This window comes from Camarhynchus parvulus, chromosome 9 (genome assembly GCF_901933205.1).
Source record: "Camarhynchus parvulus chromosome 9, STF_HiC, whole genome shotgun sequence".
Taxonomy (NCBI): domain Eukaryota; kingdom Metazoa; phylum Chordata; class Aves; order Passeriformes; family Thraupidae; genus Camarhynchus; species Camarhynchus parvulus.
In genome coordinates this window covers 21330467-21350296 of record NC_044579.1, presented here as the reverse complement: position 1 = coordinate 21350296, position 19830 = coordinate 21330467, and the positions used below count along the sequence as shown (strand labels likewise).

At 48.4% G+C, this 19830-nt stretch overlaps 1 protein-coding gene across 2 annotated transcripts in view; it reads right to left on the bottom strand.

Moving 5' to 3' along the window:
* HDLBP (high density lipoprotein binding protein) overlaps positions 1-19789 on the bottom strand; it is a 39033-nt gene extending 19244 nt beyond the window's left edge. Inside the window, exons 1-4 of one of the 2 annotated variants that reach the window (XM_030954046.1) lie at positions 19659-19789; positions 1753-1820; positions 1092-1204; positions 74-228 (exon numbers count right to left, since the gene is read on the bottom strand). In XM_030954046.1, coding sequence (XP_030809906.1) covers positions 74-228; positions 1092-1167 — 231 coding nt within the window. In that variant the 5' untranslated portion in view covers positions 1168-1204; positions 1753-1820; positions 19659-19789. Of the gene's footprint in view, positions 1-73; positions 229-1091; positions 1205-1752; positions 1821-5971; positions 6075-19658 lie in introns of those variants that run through there. The other variant, XM_030954047.1, reaches the window with a different exon arrangement.
* Between the last annotated feature and the right edge of the window lie 41 nt (positions 19790-19830).

Below are 19830 nucleotides of genomic sequence, written 5' to 3'. Positions count from 1 at the left end.
CAAGGAATGCTTCACCTCACCTACTTTGGGGAGTGGGGAAAAGACAGGACATAAGACACCCACTCCCACCAACCTGAGTGATGACAGAAGCCTTTATTGGTCGAATTTTGCTCCAGGGACCAGCAGGTTCCTGGGCAGCTTCCAAACATGGTGCTTTCTCAGGGAGTGGAGGGAAGGCTTCCTTGTAGGTTGGAGGATCATTCTCTTCTTCAGAGTTTAAAGCTGTAACTGGAGTAAAGCAAATAGGGCAAATGAGTCACTTTCCCTGCAGAAATGCCCCTGTTCACAGGCAGTGCAATTGTAATTAGGCACCACTAACAAGGGAGAGCAAATGGCTTGTGCCCTGCTATTAATCCTATTACAACTATGCCTATGGGGCTGCCAAGTCTGGAGCACGACTGACATCAGCACAGCACAGACTGCAGTGGATGCCACAAACCACCAGCCTTGTCTGAGCTGGCACAGGGGGTGCAGGGAGTGAACAGCACCTTATTGCCAACTCTGTCAAGAGAGGTTCAATTAGGGGAAAACAGGCTGAGCTGAAAGAAGTGAAAGGACCAAAGGGTGTAGGTCAGAAGGGGATAAGACAAACATAAGCCCAGAAAAAGGCAGAGAAGGACTATAGTCAGGGCAAAGTCTAGAGAAAGGGCAGAGAAGGACTATACTCAGGGCAAAGTCTAGAGAAAGCCTGCATGGCTGTACATTATGTGCACTGGGCCACACCAAATGGGGCAGCTCACAGCTGGGAATGGATGCCAAAACCCAACACAGAGCCAGTTTGTATGGTCAGTGACCACCCCCAGCACCTGGCTGAGCAAAGGGTGGAAATGACAGCCTAGCACACTGATCCATGAGGCTCTCATGTAGCTCAGAGCCCCAGTCTTGCATGTGCCCCATCCCAGGGCTGAGAGCACTGCTAGCCAGAACTCTCTGAAGTGCCCATCTCCTCACAGCCCTGCATTGTGCAGCACCACCACTGTGCTGCTGGGGGTGGAAAGCTAAACTAGTAAAACACTAATTTAGGAAAGGAAAATGCACACTTTTAAGAGGTCTGTGCAGTCTGGATCTAGAGGCACATGACAGGAACTCACCTTTCACCTGCTGCTGGGCCAGGCCGCTGCGGTGTTCAGCAAAGCTCTCCTGGGTCAAAACTGCCACAGAGCTCATTGTCGACTTCCCACCCACACACAATCCGGGTATGCCACTGGGAGAAATGGAAGTGGCAACAGTATTACCAACACCAGCCAGGGCGAACAAAGTCAATCCAGGAAGACAAAGTATTCGTTAATGACCACTCTTCCAGTCTTCCTCTTGAAAAGCATCCCCAGGGCCCATCAGCTGCCTGATTTCCTTGTTGAAACAGGAATTTTGAGGGGATGTTTCCTCCCTACACAGTGGTCACCAAAACCAGAGCTCCTCCCTAAGAAGGCAGAGGATGTGCAACCTAAGAAGGTCACTGGAAAGGGGGACACCACAAATTTTTAAAGCATACTCTAATTAACTTAAAGTACAGTCTCATTAATCTATTAATTATTAATGGTGTGAAATTTTTATATGAGTATGTGAATATTTGGACAATCAGTCCAAGACCATTGTGTACCCCTAGAGATAAAAGAGAAAGGACCCAGGAAGCTGTTTCCTCTTCATGAGAAACTTATTTAGGTGCCTGACTTAGGGAGACACTCAGAAAGCCACTCTGACTAGCAAGCTCAGCAGCAGCAATATCTTTGGCTCCCCAAAATAAGAACTTACCAGCTAAATGGTCAGTAGCCAGAGAGTCCGTCCTGTAAGCTGCCTGTTTGTCAGCCTGCCAGCTTTTGCTGTGGAGAAAAAAAAATTAATTAAAATAAATAAATTAGGTCCAAGACAACAGAAAACATGACATCCCTGTTACTCTGACTTCCAACAGAGCACTGCCTGTACCTTTCAAAGCTGCACCTTATCCAAAACACTCTCATACCCAGCTGCATCTCCCCACACATGACACCTGTCATATTTTACTAGCTCTGCCACTATCTACTCAAACTTCACAGCAGAAGTCTGGAGTAGTTACTCTTTCACCACACTGGCTACAAGAGTAGCCATCCAACATCAGGCAAAAATATACTCAATTAATAGCAGATGTTCAAAACATGAAATTTCAGGGTTGCAAGCAAGATCTTCTCTAGTCAGAAGAGACTAACAACCTGAAAACCTGCCAACAACACTGCCATCAGTCACAAGTTAGGAATGTAGTTCAGTGGAGCTTGGGTGAATCAACACAGACATCCTCACAAACCAAGGCAAACACTCAGGGCTCTCTACACTCAGCTGCTGGGCAGTCCAGCTCTGCAGTTTTTATTGCAATAAGATCACGCACCAGGCACTAAATTCTGTCTCCAGGCCTAAATCTGAAAGTTTGAAGAAGAAAATTTACACTGGTTTACATGGACTATTTTAAATGTGTACAAAAGTCAGAACCAGGAAGAAAAATACACTGCTGAGAAAGGATTTCCATCTCCTGAATCTGGATCTGCAGATTTATTGAAAAAGTGCTTAGGAATACAAGTGAAAATGTAAAAGCCAGTACAGTACACACACTGTCAGTTGTACAATATCCACAGCCAGAGTCCCCCAGAGCTGCTCTGTGTGCTTCTGCAGAGCTTGCACTCTCCTAAAACCCAGTGCCTCTGCCTGCTCATGGGACAAGAGGCTCCTCTCCCACACAAACCCTGCAGTGTTGCTTGGCCCATCTTCTGTGCAGCTTGATTGCTTTTCAGTAAAGTGACAGTTGCCATCTCTGACATTCCAATATGTTAGAAAAGGCTCCCACAACCAGGGTCACTCCTAAAAACACAGTGTTGCTGATGGGGTGTCTCACATTATGCTAGAGCTGTGATGCAGTAAAAGGAGGCTGATGGTGGCAGAAGGAAAGGAGGGAAGAACAGAGAAAACAGTGATGCAACAGAGTCATACAGGCCTGATCTGCACCTCAGCCAAGGCCATTGTTTTCCCCTACTTCAACATGCCTTTAAGAGGCAGAAGGTAGCACAAACTGTGCTGTCAGAGCAATAGAGCTAATGCTGCAATTAATCCAGGAATGAGGCAGCAGGTACTGGGACAGCCAGTCATGCTGCTGAAGTACAGCTGCTGCAGCAATGCAGATCTCTGCAAGGCATTTGCTGTGCACAGAAAGGGTGGCTAGCAACCTGATCTTGGAGAAATCTCCTTGCTGTCCAGGGTTACACCCCAGTGTAAGACATGGTTACATGTCCGTGGTACATGCCTGTGCTGCTCAAGCTGCTGCAGATCCAAGGAAAGCAAGTTACTGCCATGGCACCTGTTCCAGACTATCTCACCAAGGCTTGCAGACTCTGTGGCAGCTCCTCCAGCCCCTCGGGTCGCTAACGAGGGTGCCACCACCTTGTGGCAAGCTCCAAACGAAGGCAGGAGGGAGAAGCATGCTAGACATCACAAACAGCTGTCAAGCTCTGGCCGGAGCCTTGCTAAAGGCACAGATGTGCTTATAACTCTAATTTCTCCAGAAAACACCACCTGGCTGATCTTGCACGTATTTTCCTCCTTAGGGGAGGAGGGCAAGGATAAGAAGTCAGCGAACAACACCCAATATAGCACCTACTTGAAACACACAACCTCAAGGTACAGCTGCTGGTTTCACTGTGTACACAGCAGCTGCACAGATCCTCCTTGCAGCCTCCACCTCAGAGAGCAGCCAGACATTCAATGCAGAATCAAAGGGCAGCATTTATCCATATGAATTTCTGCTTCGTCACCCATACAAGAAGCTAAGAACAAGTACTCCTCATCTGCAGCAATTCCAAGCATCTGGTATATTGTAGGCCTCAGGGATTCATCTCTGGCCAAAATCAGAGGCAACCATTAGAATGGTATTTTAAATGTATCATCAAAACCAGCAGTTCAAGCACTGCATTTGGATCTTACACCTCCTTGGCTTCCCACTTAGATTTTGAAACTACGGTTACAGCTACGTCATGCCAGCATGGAGCTGACTGGGTCAACAGGTTTCAAACTGCCTGGTTGATATACTGCCTGTAGTGCCGGCCTTGTGCGCCAAATAAAGTTACAGAAGTCTAGAGTACATTTCAATAAAGAGAATGAATTCTTGAGTAAAGAGAAACATCCTAAAAATAACCTCCAGCAAGGGCCAGACCTAATCACACGGGAAACATTTGTATGAAGAGAAACAAAGGCAAAGTCATGAGTTACACTGCCAATACAGGCAGCTCTTGTGGACGGAAGTGTCAGTTACATGTTATTTAAAAGTAAATTTAATAAAAACATTATTACTTTGTTAACGCCATGCAGTGAGAACCACACACAGCAAGAGGGCTGGGCTGGTTGTCGTAGGCACTGTCGTCTGTCAAACGTTCACACAGGACAGGGCAACCTCTTGGTTGATGAGTGGTCACTGATGGACATCCTTTCTGAAAACCAATGGGCTCCCTCAGAGACTGGAGGCCCAGGTCCCCTGGTTTTGAGGGGACCACGCTGACAGACAGCTGCTGTGTAGCAGAGCGAAGTCTCCCTTCATAGCGATTCCCGACTTAATGCATCACAGAGTGCAACCCGACCGCAGCCCTGGCCGCGGGCAGCCCTGACCCATCCCCCATGTTTACTCTTCCACCAGCGCCGGCCCCGCCGCCGCGTCTGGCCCCGGACAGGAGGAGCCCTGTGGCGGCCCCGCCACCGAGGACGTGCACCCGGCCGCGTCCTGCTGGCCGGCCGGTGGGGCAGGCATAGACAGCGCCTCTCAGCGGGGCCGGGACAGGGGCAGCGGCGGGGCTGTCCGCGCCCGGAGCCTAGCCAGGCCCGCACCGCCACCGTGACCCCCGGGGCAGCGGCACGGGGCCGCCCGTCCGCTCGGCCCTGCCGTGCCCGGCCGAGGGGCGGGGGAGCCGCCAGGCCCCGCGGGCCCGGCCGGGCGGGCGGCGCCGCCAGCGCCACCTCAGCACTGGCGGCACCGGGGGCGGGGCGGCGGGGCGGGGCGGCGCCCTTAAAGGGCCCGGCGGGCCCCCGCTGTCACCACGCGCCCCCGCGGGGCCGAGCGGGAGGGGGCGGCGGGGGGCGCGCCCAGCGCACCGGCACCGTGCGGGAACGGGGTCGGGGCGCGGCCAGTGCCACGGGGCAGCTGCAGTCCCAGCTCCGGCAGCCCCAGCCCGCCGCGGCCCTGCGGGTTGCAGGCCGGGGGCGGCCGCATCAGGCGAGCGGGGGGCAGGAGCTCCCGCGGGGCCCAGTGACAGCCCCGAGCGCGGCTCCGCGGCCGCCGGAACGGTACCGGTGGCGGGCAGCGCGGCGGGCACGGCCAGCTCCGGGCCCGGCGCTGGCACCTCCCCCCGCTGACGGTGGCCAGGGCGCTCGTCCTTCTATCGCCACGGCAGGAGGGGAACGCTCGGCCCGCGGCAGGCTAGGCTGCCCGCCGCCGGCGCTCCGCGGGCTGACCAACACCGGACGAGCGGTCGCCTCCGGTCGCTTTGGCTCATTTCGGAATCAAACCCTAAGACGGCCGGGAACGGCATGGAGCCGCCTCGGTCTGCGCCACTAACCCTCTCCCACCAACGACGGGATCCACGCCGTGCCTCGGCCCGGCCAGGCCGCCCCCTCCCCAGGCAGCCGCGGGGCCCGGCCTCCCCATCGGCCCGGCCCCACTCGCCGGCCATCCGCGGCAGCTGCTGCCGGCCGGCACAGCCATGCCACCGCCGGCCGAGGCCGCGCCGCGGGGCCAGACTTTTCCCCACCTCCCGCCGCCGGATGCCCTCCCTCGCCGGACTTTGCCCTGCCCGGCCCGGCCGGCGGGAAGTTAGCAAGGACTTTACAGGCAGCGCCGACAAGTCGGCGCCCCGGGGAGGATGCGAGGCCGCCTCGGGCCGGGCCGGGCCGGGCCTCCCCGCCAGCCTCCACGTCGGCGCCGCGGCCGCGGCGGAGGGGCCGCCCCCCGTCCCCCGTGACTCACTCCGGCCGGTGCCCGCTCGCCCGCCCTTCTGGAGAAACGGAGCGCTCCTGGGAGAACGGCGCGGCGCCCGCCCCGCCGCCTATATAGGCCGGGCCACTGCCAATCCCCGGCCCGCACGTCAGCGGGACATGCCCCTTCCCGGCGGGGCCGGCCCGCCACGCGTGCCCTGCGCCGCCGGGGACGCCCCGCTGCGGCCGAGCGGCCCGGGAGCCTGCGGCTCTGCTGGCGGCCCCGCTCCCGCACGGCCAGGGAAGCGAATCGCGGCTGGCTACCGCCCGCTCTGCGCCCCGGGACCGCGCCGATATCCGCGGTACAGGCCCTCCGCACCTTCCGTGCGGATTCACGGCGGAACGCGCCTCCCGACTGCAGCCCGGCGGCAGCACCGAACTGCCCGCGGGCCCTTACCCAGCCCCACGACGGCGCCGGAGCTCAGCATTAACCACTCTGGGCAAGCCCGGTTTCACGCAGGGTTAGTGAGCAGTGGCTCATGAGGGCTCTGATCAGCCTGAAAACCACGGCGTAGAGAAGAGAGCGAACAGCTGGGGCTCCTGCCAGGTCCCGCGAGTGCAGAGGGACAGCGAGGCCCCAGCCCCAAGAGGCCCCTTGATCCACCTCCTCCTGCACACACTGTGTCAGAGCAGCAGCTGCCCGAAGTGAGGCTGCAGGCAGGCAGGAGGGGCAAGGTAAGAGCAAGAGTACGAAAAAAAAACCACCAAAAAAACCCAACCAAAACCATAGAAAATCTCCAAAACCACAACACACCCCCTATCCCCCAGAAAAGTTAAAAAAAAAAAAAAGCACCCCTCTTCTTATTCCAATCTCCAATTTGGAAATGGGGAGGAGTGAAGGAGGGGAAAGGCAAGCCAGCAAGCACAATACTCTCCTTTCCTGCATAGAGGATGTTTATTACTTTGTGCAATATAGATGTTTTTAATTATTAGCTCTGCACCCTCAGGGAACCAAGGAAAAAACCATGTCCCATTCCCATCACTGTAAAAATGCATCCAATTTGAACTGATTTTTGCATTAGCTCATTTTCCTACACAGGATTAATCTTTCTCATAATTTGTAACTTACACTTAGAGACTGTTTTTCTCATTCCCACCTTGAGAGAGAGCACTCCCAGATCCTAGCAAACAAAACGAAAGCTGCTCTGTGGAGCTCTGACCACAAAAATCTAAGGTCTTTGGGTTAACTGCTTTTGAGTACATGCAGTAAATTTTAGAGATTTCATGCACTGTATTTATGGAAACATGGATGGTATTTAGCCTTTAGTAAAATTATTACTTATTAGTAAACAAGAGTAGATTTCTCCATTTCTCCTCTTTTTATCTTATGACTGGGAGGACATCATCAAAACACTTGGATTTTTTGACACGAACAATTTATAACTATAAATAAAGATACACTTGTGGGTGAAATCAGGAAGTCTGCTGAACAGAGAACAGTCATCAGGACTGAACTGACACCATGGCTAGGCACCTCTGTGATCTCCTCCCCCAGCCCAGGTTCTCCTCAAAGCCTGTTATCTCTGGGAGGATGCAGGAATCCCACTCCAGGCATGGGGTTCTCCACAGAAAGGCAGAGACGACTGCTGCCACATCATATCTGCTGCAGGAGCTGGCTCTGGCTGCTCTGGCACAAAGCACCTGGGCTGTGGATGCCACCAGCACCCCAAGGCCCCCAAGCAGGCTGGTGCCTACCAAGGCATTTGGGGGTTCATGCAAAAGCAGAGCTCCAGGGACCTGGGCAAACCTCAGCACCTCCAGGCTCTGGGCAGCAGCTGCAGTGCAGGGTGTTGTAATTTGGGACTCAGAACCTTGCTTAAGGTGCAGGATGCTTTTCAGGTGCTTTTGCTCCCTCGTGTTTATCTCCCCAGTGCAAAGCTCCTCTCAACACTCGAACTTCCAATTAACTCTGACACAAGTAAGTACCACGATCCCCTGTGCCAGGGAACCACAGAAGCATCACAACCTCCAGCCTACAGCATCTTACCAAGGCACAAACATCATCCTTCCTTAACTCCACCTCATTATCTGGTTTAGCAGGGGCCCTATGTGGGGACAAGCCACCTTGTGCCTCTGGGACAACAGCATGGCTCTCTCCTGCTTTCTCTATACAGTGCTGCTGCAGCCATGGGTTGCCAGATCATTACGGATTTCTTGCTTCTATCACAGCTTCCTCTCCAGGTCTGCTTAAGAGGCAATCCTCCTCTGCCTGTTGCTCTTCCTTTACTTGCAAGTGGTGGGAGGGAAATCTGCCAGTCCCAGAAGCTACTGGAAGGCCTGGAGCACCTCACTGTTTGCCACCCTCAAATAATGATTTCTGCTGGAGGAAATGTGTCACAGGCTGTTCTCCTTAGAGGAAGATCTTCCACAGGGAAAGAGGTGTGAGTATGGGGGGAAGAGCTCACCTTTCCTCCCACATTTAGTGCAATACACTGTGTATGGACAAAAACACATTTAGAGGGTGCCAGGAGGCTTATTTCAACCTCCTGCTCCCACCAGCACATCAACCATTCGTGTTCCATCCCATACCTTTTCTTCAATGAGGCTATGGAGTCTGGGTAGAGAGGGGTTTGCAGGGATTGCTTCAGGTGTGTTCTGTCTACTTACTTGCCCAAAAATGCAATGTCACATTAAAAAATAAATTAAAAATACATTTGTCATGGAGATGTGTGTAAAATGGCTCCTCTACAAGCCAGGTGCAGGAATTCTTGGTAGCAGAGGGGAATGGAGACAAGAAGATACCCAACCCCTTGACAAACACTAACCTACCAGTCTCCCTCAAGCAACCTGTATTTTGGCAGCATTACAATAGGCCCCAATTTCATGATTTGTTAGAACAAAGGAAAAAGAAGCCTCCCAAAGAGAGCACCAAAGGGTGGCAGAAAGGGTAAAGGATTGGGCAGTGTGTAGTTTCCATGGCTGATCAGACTGGCAGCTCATATCACCAGTCTGAGGGAGGACACAAATGGGACCAGAAAAAACATCAAACACACAGAGAGATAAAAGTAACACTGAACTGGTTTGGGGCTTGTTTTCTTGGAACATGTGTTCAAGGCAAGGTTGGGAGTCAAGAAGCTTTCAAAGATCACTTCACCCCAGAGCTCTTGGAGAAGGGAAAGGAAAGTGCACCTTAAACAAATGGAGCAAAAGGGCTGATCTTTCCTGGCACATCTACCCTCGGCTGAGCTGGGATTTTGAAAGCATTTCTTCTAGCCTATTCGTATTTTCTGTTGTTATAACAGAGCCCTATTTTTCCTGCCAGAAACCAAAAGCCTTATTTGGAAAGCAACCCAAGTATGTTCCAAAGAGTGTGTGCTGTGATTTTATTTCCTGTTAAATATAACTCCAGATTTCTAAAACTGTACAAATAAGCACCCTTTTTGTACTCTGGGTGCTTATCCCACACCCTCAAGTCAGAGAACCCCACAAAAGAGCTACCCCCTGAAAGCATCCATTGCAGCACATCCCTTGCCAGTGGCATTAAGAGAAAAGGGTTGGGGGTATACTTTGTATCACACTAGAAAAAGCAAGCAAAAGAGGATTCAGGATGCAGGGCACTTGTATGGCAGGGAGTACTGAGGGTCCCAGCCAAAGCAGGATACGTGTCTCAGCTCCACAGCTATCGCTGTGGCAAGCCAGGGGATCTTCCAACAGAACATTGGCATTTCTACAGAAAATCTCTGTTAAACTGAAGTTTGGAGTCAAGCTATATAGATAGTTCTGCTAAGAGAATAAAAAAAGTTTCATCATAAGAAATGATTGAACGTGAGCCCACATTGCTTATGTCTCTGACTTTGAGACTAGTTTTTACTTATTTGCCATGAGGAAGAAAAGTTTCAGGGATGTGCAAATCAGACACCTATCTTCCCCATTCACACCTCAGTGCTGGGAAGAAATTATTCTGTAGGTTAAATTCTGCCCCTTGGCTGTACTTAATGCAGCTCCCACCATCTTCAGAGGCCCACTGTAAATACCCAATTAGAGAATTATAGGTAGAAAGAGAAAAGTCTACCCAAGCCTAGACACTAATCCCAGCTCCAACCACTTAGTGATGCTGTGAAGAAGAGAGGGTGGTGGAAGGAAGATGAGTGACTGTGTGTGTGCTTGTCTCACACAGGATCTGTGGTAGAAAATACAGGGTCCCAGGTGGGTGAAACAGCAGTTGCCTTTCTCCTCCTGGTAACCTACATTGTTTATTGAGGGCAATGTTCTTGCAGGTACAGAAGAGCTGACTGGATATTGAAGGAAAATGACAAACCTCAGCAGGGCTCTCAGGCAAATATGGGTCTTTAAAAGACTTATTTCATGGGCACTCTGACAATAAAATTATGTAACCATCAGCTAGCAAAGAATATAGACACTGCCCTTCCTAGGCTATCCCAGGGTGCTCTGTAACAAGGGGCATGCAGAATAGGGAGGAAGAACAGGAGCAACTTACTGGTGTGACAGAGTTCTAGTGTGAACAAGGAGCATCAGGCCTTCTGACTGCAGAGGGAGGAAAAGCTGCTGGCTTTACACAGGGACACTGTGGGAAAATGAGATTTAATGGGAAAAAAAAAACCCAAACAAAACCCAGTAAAGAGACTCAAGCTCTGCTCTTAGATTTGCTGCAGATTTGGTGAATTGACCAGAAAAATTCTCTTATTTGGCCTGGCTGTGCACATACACACAGCATCTTGATTTTCTCTGTGGACTCGTTATTTCATTTCAAGTTGTTCAGAATGCTGTGATCCTTGGATGTCAGGTGCTGTGACAAAACAAATGCCTTTTCAGAGATGAGGAAGAAAAAAAAAAATCAATGGACAGTTTAATAAAATAATTCAAAAGCAAAGCAGAAGGAAGCCACAGAGGACCAGTCTGTGTCTGCCCTTCCACTTGCACTGTGAGAGAAATCTGATTTAACATAAACATGGCTTTCAAGAAGTTGCTAAGGAGTAGAAGCAAATTTCAGGTTCCTGGCCTTGGGGAGCCAATAAACATTTTCACGAGGAATAAACATGAGGGATAAAGTAAAATACAGTATCTTCCAGTTTCACAGTAAAGCAAAACACTGGTTTGACTCAAAATGGAAAAAGTGATTCAGAAAACAAAGATTCCAAATATATTGCCTGGAAAGTGGTAACAGCACAGAAATCACAGAAATTCAGAATATCTGGCAACACATGGAGGTCAGAGACTCTGTGGCCAGCTCAAAGCAGGGTCAGTCCAGGGCATTCAGGGCTTTCCTCACTCAGGTCTTGAAAACCTTCTTAGCTGCACAAACTTTCCGTGCAACCTACTCCAATACCTGATTATCCTTACAGTGAAAAAGGTTTCTTACTTGCAGTTAGAATTTCAATGTTGGCTTTTTATGCTGATCTGAACTTGCTTTCTAGTTTAAATTACCACCACACTGTGTGCTTATCACTCCCAGGTGCTTTCAGAGAGGTGCTGCAGCACTGCTTGCCATTCTACACTGCAGAAGAACAAAAATCTTCCACAATCAGCGAGCTGAGAGGTGCTTTCCAAAGCCTGCTAATATCCCAGCTACCCAAGAAATGAGGGTTTTGGAGATACTGCAGAACAAAGCATGCACTATTTTTTTTTCCTGTTCTTCAAATGGAAACTTTTACTTTGCTCTCCTTTGGCTACTGGGTTGAAGTTCTTTTGTTTACCTTTCAGTGTCTCCTGATCTCTCTCCATTGGCCACTGCAATATGAAATGAACACGTGGCAATTTTTTTTAAAGAAATGCTGCCAGCTGCTCTCAGCCACTCTACATCACCTAGCTTGAAAAGGCAAGGAATTTGCAAGCCCTAAACTTACCTTTTTCCACATCAACTGTCCTATAGTTAGAAAATATGAAGTCAAGTATGTCCCTGAGCTCAAAACTATCACCAGACCCTCCTCCAGGTACTCTTAAGCCGATGTTTTGCAGGGCAGAACTGCTTACAGCAGTTTATAAAGACAACAACAACAACTTCTTTTCATATTGATTGGATAAATATATACAGAAAATAAGAAAAAAGAACATGGCAAACTAAATGAGACCTCCCCAGTGCCACTTTTCAGGGGAGGAGCAAAAAAATTGCAACTTAAGCAAAAATGTAAACAGACATTTGGTTTTGTCCACTCTGTTTGGGTTCTCGTTCTTTTTAATCTTGCTTAGCTACTTTGATTCGATGAATTATATAAAAAAAACCTCAGCAAAGTTGTTCAAGGCTCCTTGAAAGATTTTAAAGATTCCTCAGTTCATAATGTTTATTGGATAACGAAGAGAAGAGAATGCCAGAGCTCCATTTTATAAACTTCTATGTTCTCTGGTATGTTTTGCTCTGAATTCCAGTTTCCCAAGTCACATGGCTTCACGAGACTCTCTAATTCTGTAAATTTTATTTTTCTTTATTTCTATCTTTCAGTTGCAATAAGCAGCTTGAAATTACAACCCAGAAAAGCCAGCGTTATCGTGACAAACAAAACACTTGAAAGAATAAAAGCCTGAAACTTGCAGGGAGGCTAGTGCTTTGTTTAGAGCAGGACAGAACTATTTAAAAATGAAAAAAACCCACCTTCAGTTTGGCAACAATTCCTCTGAAAAAGCATTAAAGTAAATATCTGATTCCAACTGGAAAAGCAATGATTTCCACTTTGGCAAAGCAATGCTCAGACCCTCACTATTTAAGCACTGCCCTCCCTTTGTCCTATTCATAGCACATGCAACAGGGGCTCAGCATACCCACAGACAAGCACTAATTCCTAATCTCTACTAGGCCAAGCAAAAGGCTCTTCATGTGTTAGACAGAATTACATCACAGTGATCTAAACTGACAGTGAAAAACCCAGACAGTCTTCCCTTCCAAATTTGCAAGGCCACTCTAAGCCTGCTATGAAAGGAGAGAAAGACAGATAGGGAGAACTCAGAGTAAAACTATTCCCCCTAATTGTTACAAATAATATTATTTTACAGTTAAAACCCCTTTTCATAACTGAATCATTCCCAGTTCTACCCTGCTCACCTTTGGGCTGAACTGGAACAGGACGCGAACCATTTTGGGTACAATTTTTTTGTTTTGATACCTCATGCTGCTCAGTCCTCCACCCACTTGGAATGGTGTCCTGAGCAAGATGAGTTTTCAAATAAAATAGAGGGGTAATGTTTCCTAAATTTGCAAGAACTTCTAACCTTCTGTAAATACTCACTGCTTGCTCTCATTTTACCCACAGCTATGCTGCAAGCAACAGAGCCATCTACACAGGATTTTAAAATTTAATGAAACTATTTATAAGAGCAAGACTTAAAAAAATCACTTTTAGGCTTCTTCAATGCTACAAAACCAGCTCTACTTTTAAGCAATAGCCATATACCTACCACTGGCTATTCTCCAGACATTCCAAGGGTCCTTGGTAAGAGCAAACACCTAAATCCCAGCACACTGCACCAACTGCTGAAGTATTCACTTTGAAAACAAAGGCATATGCACTAGCAGGTCAACCATAATATATTCCCATTCCCACTCTCACCCTGCCTGCTCTGAGAGTTTTCTTTCCAGTTTTCCTTTCAACTGCTCCAGCACAGGTTCACATTCATCTTTATCACTGGCACAGAGATAACAGCAAACTTACTTTCTCCTGAGCAATGGAAACTTCTGGAGCTGCTGTACAAACAGCAGAACCCTGCTCTCCTCTTTCAGAAAGGCAGAAGTCAGGCAGTCCACACCATCTCCAGTGCCCACTGGAGACACAAAAATGCCCCCCAAATTCTGGGGCAGGAAGTAACAAGTCCACTGCAATCACTCCTGGCCTCCTCCACCGAAGTGGCTTTCCCTGGCTTTGCCTTTGTCCCTGCCAGCGGGGAAATGTTAATTCCATCCCTTACTCTCTTCCTTTTTTTCTAATTCAACCCATGTACCCATCCCATGCCTGAGGTTCCTTTTCTGGCCACACAGCCTGCCCTTGGCTTTGTTTGTCATTCATCTTTGGCAAATATCCAGTTTATTTTGTGAAATATCCAGTTGAATTCCCAGTGCCACAAATGCAGGGATAGACAAAAACACAGGACTACAAAAAAGCAGAAGAGAACTAAAAAGTGATGCTACAGCAGGTGGTACCACCTGAATCCAGCACTGGCCATCAAGGCAGTCAGTGTTCCTCTGAAAAAAGCCTCTGCAGATTTCACAGCAACTTGCAGTAAAACCTTTGAAATACCAGTCAACCAAAACCAGCATGGGTGGGGAAAAGGGGCAGGGGAGAGATGCCCATGCTGTGTGCCAATACCTGGAACCAAGCCTGAGATCTGAATGATGTAAGAAGATTATTTGTTATCCAATCCCTGATGAAAAACATGCCAGAGGTTACCTTTGTGACAGTCAGCTATACCTGCCTCATGGTATTTACTGGGAGATATGATACCAGCAACCTTCCTTTGAGAGAGATCTCAACAAGCAGCTATCAATTCAATAACACAGAGAGAAGGCTGGGTTCTGCCTCCTACAAACAGGATTGCAATAGTCATAACACAAAGGGTTCCAAGTCTTTCCTCCTTAAATTCCAGTTATTTGCTGAGATGTTGCTGAATTCAGAGCACACAAGTATCAATGACCATGATATGAGGACTCCCAGAAACTTTTTTTCACAGGTATTTCTCTTGCAGGTAAAAGATGTGGCATACACACAAGTTATATATATGTGGACACTTTTAGCAGAATCACACTGACATACATTTATAAGCAAGTTCCTTATAGAATTCTGTTTCTTGGTTTTGTTTTCTTTCCATATTTCAGTTTGTTTTGTTGTTGGGGTCTTTTATTCAGGGGGGAGGGATGGGTGTGTCTCTTTTCTTTCATCAATGCTAAATAAATCTATCTGTTCCATCCCCAAACTTTTCCCAAGTGGTTCTCTCATCACTGAAAAACTGTCAGTAAAACAGCAAAACTGTTGCTGGAAAACAGCTCCAGACACTGCTGTGGAGTGTAAGAGAATCTGGTACTACTTCCATTCTGCGTCAACAAGTAAATCCATTTTATTTTGCAATTAAATTAAACAACATCATTTAAGGGAGGTCGCATAAATATGCCTGTGCTATTCAATCCTCTCAAAGGCAAAACTTTTCCTGTGAGTCACCATTTCTTTGTGTCTTGCAGCTACTGAACCAATCCCTTCCCTTCTTCTAGTGCTGTTTTTCCACTGAAGTTAAACTCGTTATGACTTCCTCTAGATGAGCATTTTGTGGTCTATCTTTTCTCTCAGGTTTCTCCCTGATTTTTTTTTCTGCCTGCTGCTTTGCAAGCGCCTCTTTTGTGCCTCTAGCTGGACATAACTCCTTGCTCCAACCCCTGCTTCCTTGTGCCTCAGCAACACAGCCAGCTCCCCCAGGCCAGGCAGCTGTGGCCAAGGTCAGCCCTCTGCACCCAAGGAGTGCTTACGTGTACTTTAGCTACTCACATGCTCATATATCCAGAAATAAGTAGTAAAATATTATTAGGTATCACTGAGGCTTGAGAGATCTACCAGATGCAAGATTCAACAACATAGAGTCAGTCATGAACAAGTGAAGTCTAGCAGCAGGATCAAAGTATCTGTATTATATAGCAGCTGCCACAAGTGATTCCTGTACTTCTGCAAGACTGCTGGGAAATATCAAACTTTGTGTAGGTAGAAACACCAAAGATCATCACCTAAATGAAGGACAAACTATTTCAGCTTTAACACATCTTTTTTATGAAACAAACTCAGAACATTAATCACAGCCTGATTACTCCTCCTTGTTGCAATTAAAACCTTACACAAATCCTTTAGCAACTCAGTTTTTCCTCTTGCTTTGGCTGGAAATTTTCCTCCCCATTTATTGATACATCTTTTTTCCAACCTGACTTTCTGATTTCTTCCCACTGAAGTCACACCATGAGTTCACAGAAGGAAGATGTGGAAAAAGATCACTAGAGTCATTAGGTATTCAGGACTTATCATTTAAGATGAGAATGCAAATCACAAGATTTTAATAGACTGTTTAGATCTTAAAAATTTGCTTTCTTTTAAAGCTAAAAGGCAAATAAATACAAATATAAATATAAATACAAATCTTTCAGGTCTAATTCCACATCAGGATAAGCTGGTAACCCAAAATTGTTCTTCTAAACTTAGGAATTTCTAAAATGGAAAAAGCTCTTGAAACAAGCCCTAGATTCTTGACTTAATCACCAGTCCAGCATGAACACCTGGAGGCCAGAGACCACCTCCAGGTGTCCTGAGTCCTCTGCAATCCCTTCCCCAAGAGGCCCTGCTGACCAGGGCTCTCCCTTCCACTCCAAATGCAGCCTCACAGGCCACAATAAACACTACAGACCCTGTAGGAATAGCTTCTAGACCAAAGGCCTAGAAAAAACAATAAGTAAAATAAAAAAACATGAGCAAAGCCCAACAAGCTACACAATAGCATTCTGCTTTCAAAGGTAGGGTAATTAGGAAGAGGAACAGAGACTTAATCCTGCAGCTGGGTTTTATTTTCCTGTCTCTTCTTTATCTGTTTTCATATTTTAATACAATAACACCTACTTAAATTCTGCACAGACGCACTCTGCAGAAGTTCTGCAGGCCCTGGGCCTCTCAGCACCATGCTCCTGGACAAGTCAGACTTGTTACCTCCTGGGTGAACACACCTTTCTCAGCCTGCTTTAAAAACCCTGTTGCAACTTCTTCAGTGGTGCACAGAATCACAGACTGGTTTGGGTTGAAAGGAACCTTGACCACCATCCAATTCAATTCTATCCCATGTCATGGAGGGGACCCTTCCACTAGGCCAGGTTGCTCCAAGTCCTGTACAACCTGGCCTTAAACATTTCCAGAGACGGGGAAGCCACCCCTATTCTGAATATCTTTGTCAAGACTGTAACAACATTCCCCTGAGGGTTCAAAACACCCATGGGAACACTTGCCAGTCTCATTATTTCACTCTGAGGTTTATTTTATAAGCTCTGCACAATACAGGTCTGAGGATTTCCTTCTGTAGAATTCTTGAATACAAAACAAAATCGAACCATTGTTGAGTGACTTTTTTTTTCAAAGAGAAACATTTTCACATAAATATGATACTGTACAGAAACCCACCATTGAAATCAACAAAACCCTCCCAGTTACGGTAAGAGAACCTGGACATTGGGAAGCAGCATCAGCCACCATCCCTGGAAGGGTTTGAGATGTATGGATGTGGGAATGGTCAGTGCTGAACACAGCAGTGCTGGGTGAAGGGTTGGACTTGATGTTGGAGGTCTTTTCCATCCTAAATGATCCTGTGATTCTAACCACACATCTGCATTCAGTGTGAATGCTCTGGACTGGTCCCAGTGCCACTGCTGACTACTCTGACCATCTGATTGGAGTAGTGATTGGAGGAATTATCCAAATTTTCACAGCAGCACAATCCTAAGTGCATTTGTACCAGCTTAACAAGCTTCTATATACGAAGAGAATCACATGCTTTGGAAAAGGCAGTATCACCTGAAATACTGTAACCAGTACAGTAACATCCCAATTTTCATCAAAAAGGTGCAAACTGCACAGTTTGCCTTGTCTGGCTTGGCTTCCACTCAGATAACAGTTATGGAAAGCCCAATGTTACAAAGCTCTCTTCTAACAGACCATACTATCTTCAGAGGTACCCTAATGTTAAATGGAAAAAGAACAGCTACTTGACTAGGAATAACCACCCCTAACCTACCAAAATCAAGTTACTATTGTTGCCATTAAGCTGTGCAACAACCAACAACAACATTATGATCCAATTCTAGTTCAAGGGGAAACCTCCCTCATCATCCCAGTCTAGGTAAGTGAGACTAATGAAAAGGTAGGGTCCATAATAACCTTCAAAATCATAAGAAGATAGGGTGAAAAAATTTACATATCAGGCAGAACTGGGGGAGAGATGAAAAAGAAGCCAACAGAGAAAAAATCAGCTTAATTTGCAACAACAGAGGAGACAAGAGTGTGGATCACACTACCAGCTGTGGACACAGCAGAATGATCTACACAGAACAAACGTGCAGCAATCTTTAACTGTTTCTTATAAAAGCTACTTGGAAAGCTGTCCTTTGAGAATGATCTGGACTTACTTTGCAGCAGTGGCAAAGCTCAGGCTGGCTGGTGACACTGCCCCTGCAGCCACACACCTCCAGTTACTGTTTCATGTCTAGTGAGAGCTCTTCCTGTGCCTGTCATTCTGATCCCTGTAAAATTACACTGTGGACCTTTATGAAAAAGGGTGTGTGTTTTAGCTGTGGATGGCTCTGCCTATGATTTGGGCCATGCTTTATGATAATCCATGTACAAACAGGAAGACTGGTTTTTTTAACAGCTGGAATCTAAACAGGCAAAGGGTTAGAGAGACAGAGCTTTAGCAGATACACAGCCACACATCAGGGTATTGCTGCCTTTCCTGCTTCACCTCTGATTTATGCTCCTCTACCACAGAGAGGGATGAACAGCCCACATATGAAACAATACATGAAACACCACTTCCAATTCAGGTTTGGGGGAAAAAAAAACCCAACACAAATCTACTGTCTGTTGGCGTCTAACTGAAGACAGTTGACAGAATAGAACCAGTAGGAAAAATGGTGACTAAATCACCAGAGAGATGCTTCACCTACCTTACTGAACAGAAGAGATGTGATAAAGCAATGCAGCACATATGAGTGTGCAGATTTTTTTCTCTGCCATTACACAACAGGATAAGACAAGAAATTACTCTTTCAAACACCTTGGGACTGAATGTCACTAATCTTAACTTCACAAGCATAGAACTGAGAATGTTTCAAATTCTAAATTTAGTGAATTCAAAGCTCTTGCTTCATTTTACAAGTTAACTGATCTCTATATTACCAGTATTCCCAGCACAAATCTCCTCTCCTGCTTCTTGTCTCTCACTGGAAGAAATTATGCCTCCCAGTTATGAAACCTCCCCTACTGTTGGGGAAATGCTATTTATCATGTGCCATTTGAGCTATAGCTCAAGAATCATCAGTGCTCCGTGCTTAACCCTCTTCAGGGCTGCTGGATCATCCCGGTCTATAAATAACCCGAAATAAAACCACACTGCAGGCATAGAGATCAGGTCAGCAGAGGCTGAATTTCCGCTGCTATCCTGCCCAGAGGGGGCTGACGCTACCTGCAGTGTCACAGGTGAGGCCACAGCCCTCCCCCACCGCGGCGCAGCCTCAGCCTTGGGGAGCACCGGGAATGGAGACCTCTGCCCTTGGAGAGAGGGGGCACAGGGCAGGACCCTCCGCCAGCCGATGGCGGAGGGAAGCGACCGCTCCCTCAGCCGCGTCCCCTCAGCGCGGCGCGGGCCCACGCGCCGAGGGGAAGGAAGCGGGACATGACTCATGGCTTTTGTCCGCTCGCGGGCGGCCCGGCCGGCGGAGCGGAGCCCCGGCCGGCGGAGCGGAGCCCCGGGGCGGCGGAGCGGGACCCCGGCTCGGTGCGGGGTGCGCGGGCGGCACGTGGCCCGCGCTGCGCCAATGGCAGCGGCCGCGACCATAGAGCGGGGCCGGCCGCTCGCTGCACATCCCGCCCGCCGCCCTTCTCGCCGCTGCCGCCATCTTGCTGCAGGCGACGGAAAGCGCCCGGTCACAGCGCCGGGCCCGCGCCTTCCTCCCGCTCACCGGAGGCCCTCCCGCCCCTGCCCTCCCGCGCCGGGCCCGGCGTTACCTCTAGTCGGCCCGCAGCGAACCCTAGGCTGGGTACGAGGCCGACGGCCCGGCCGCCATCTTGGTGCAGCAGAGGGGATGTGCGTGACCTACAACATGCGGGCGGCCCCGCCCCGTCCCAGCGGGTTGCTATGGGGACGGGGCGCGCGCGTGCGCGCGGAGCCATGCACCGC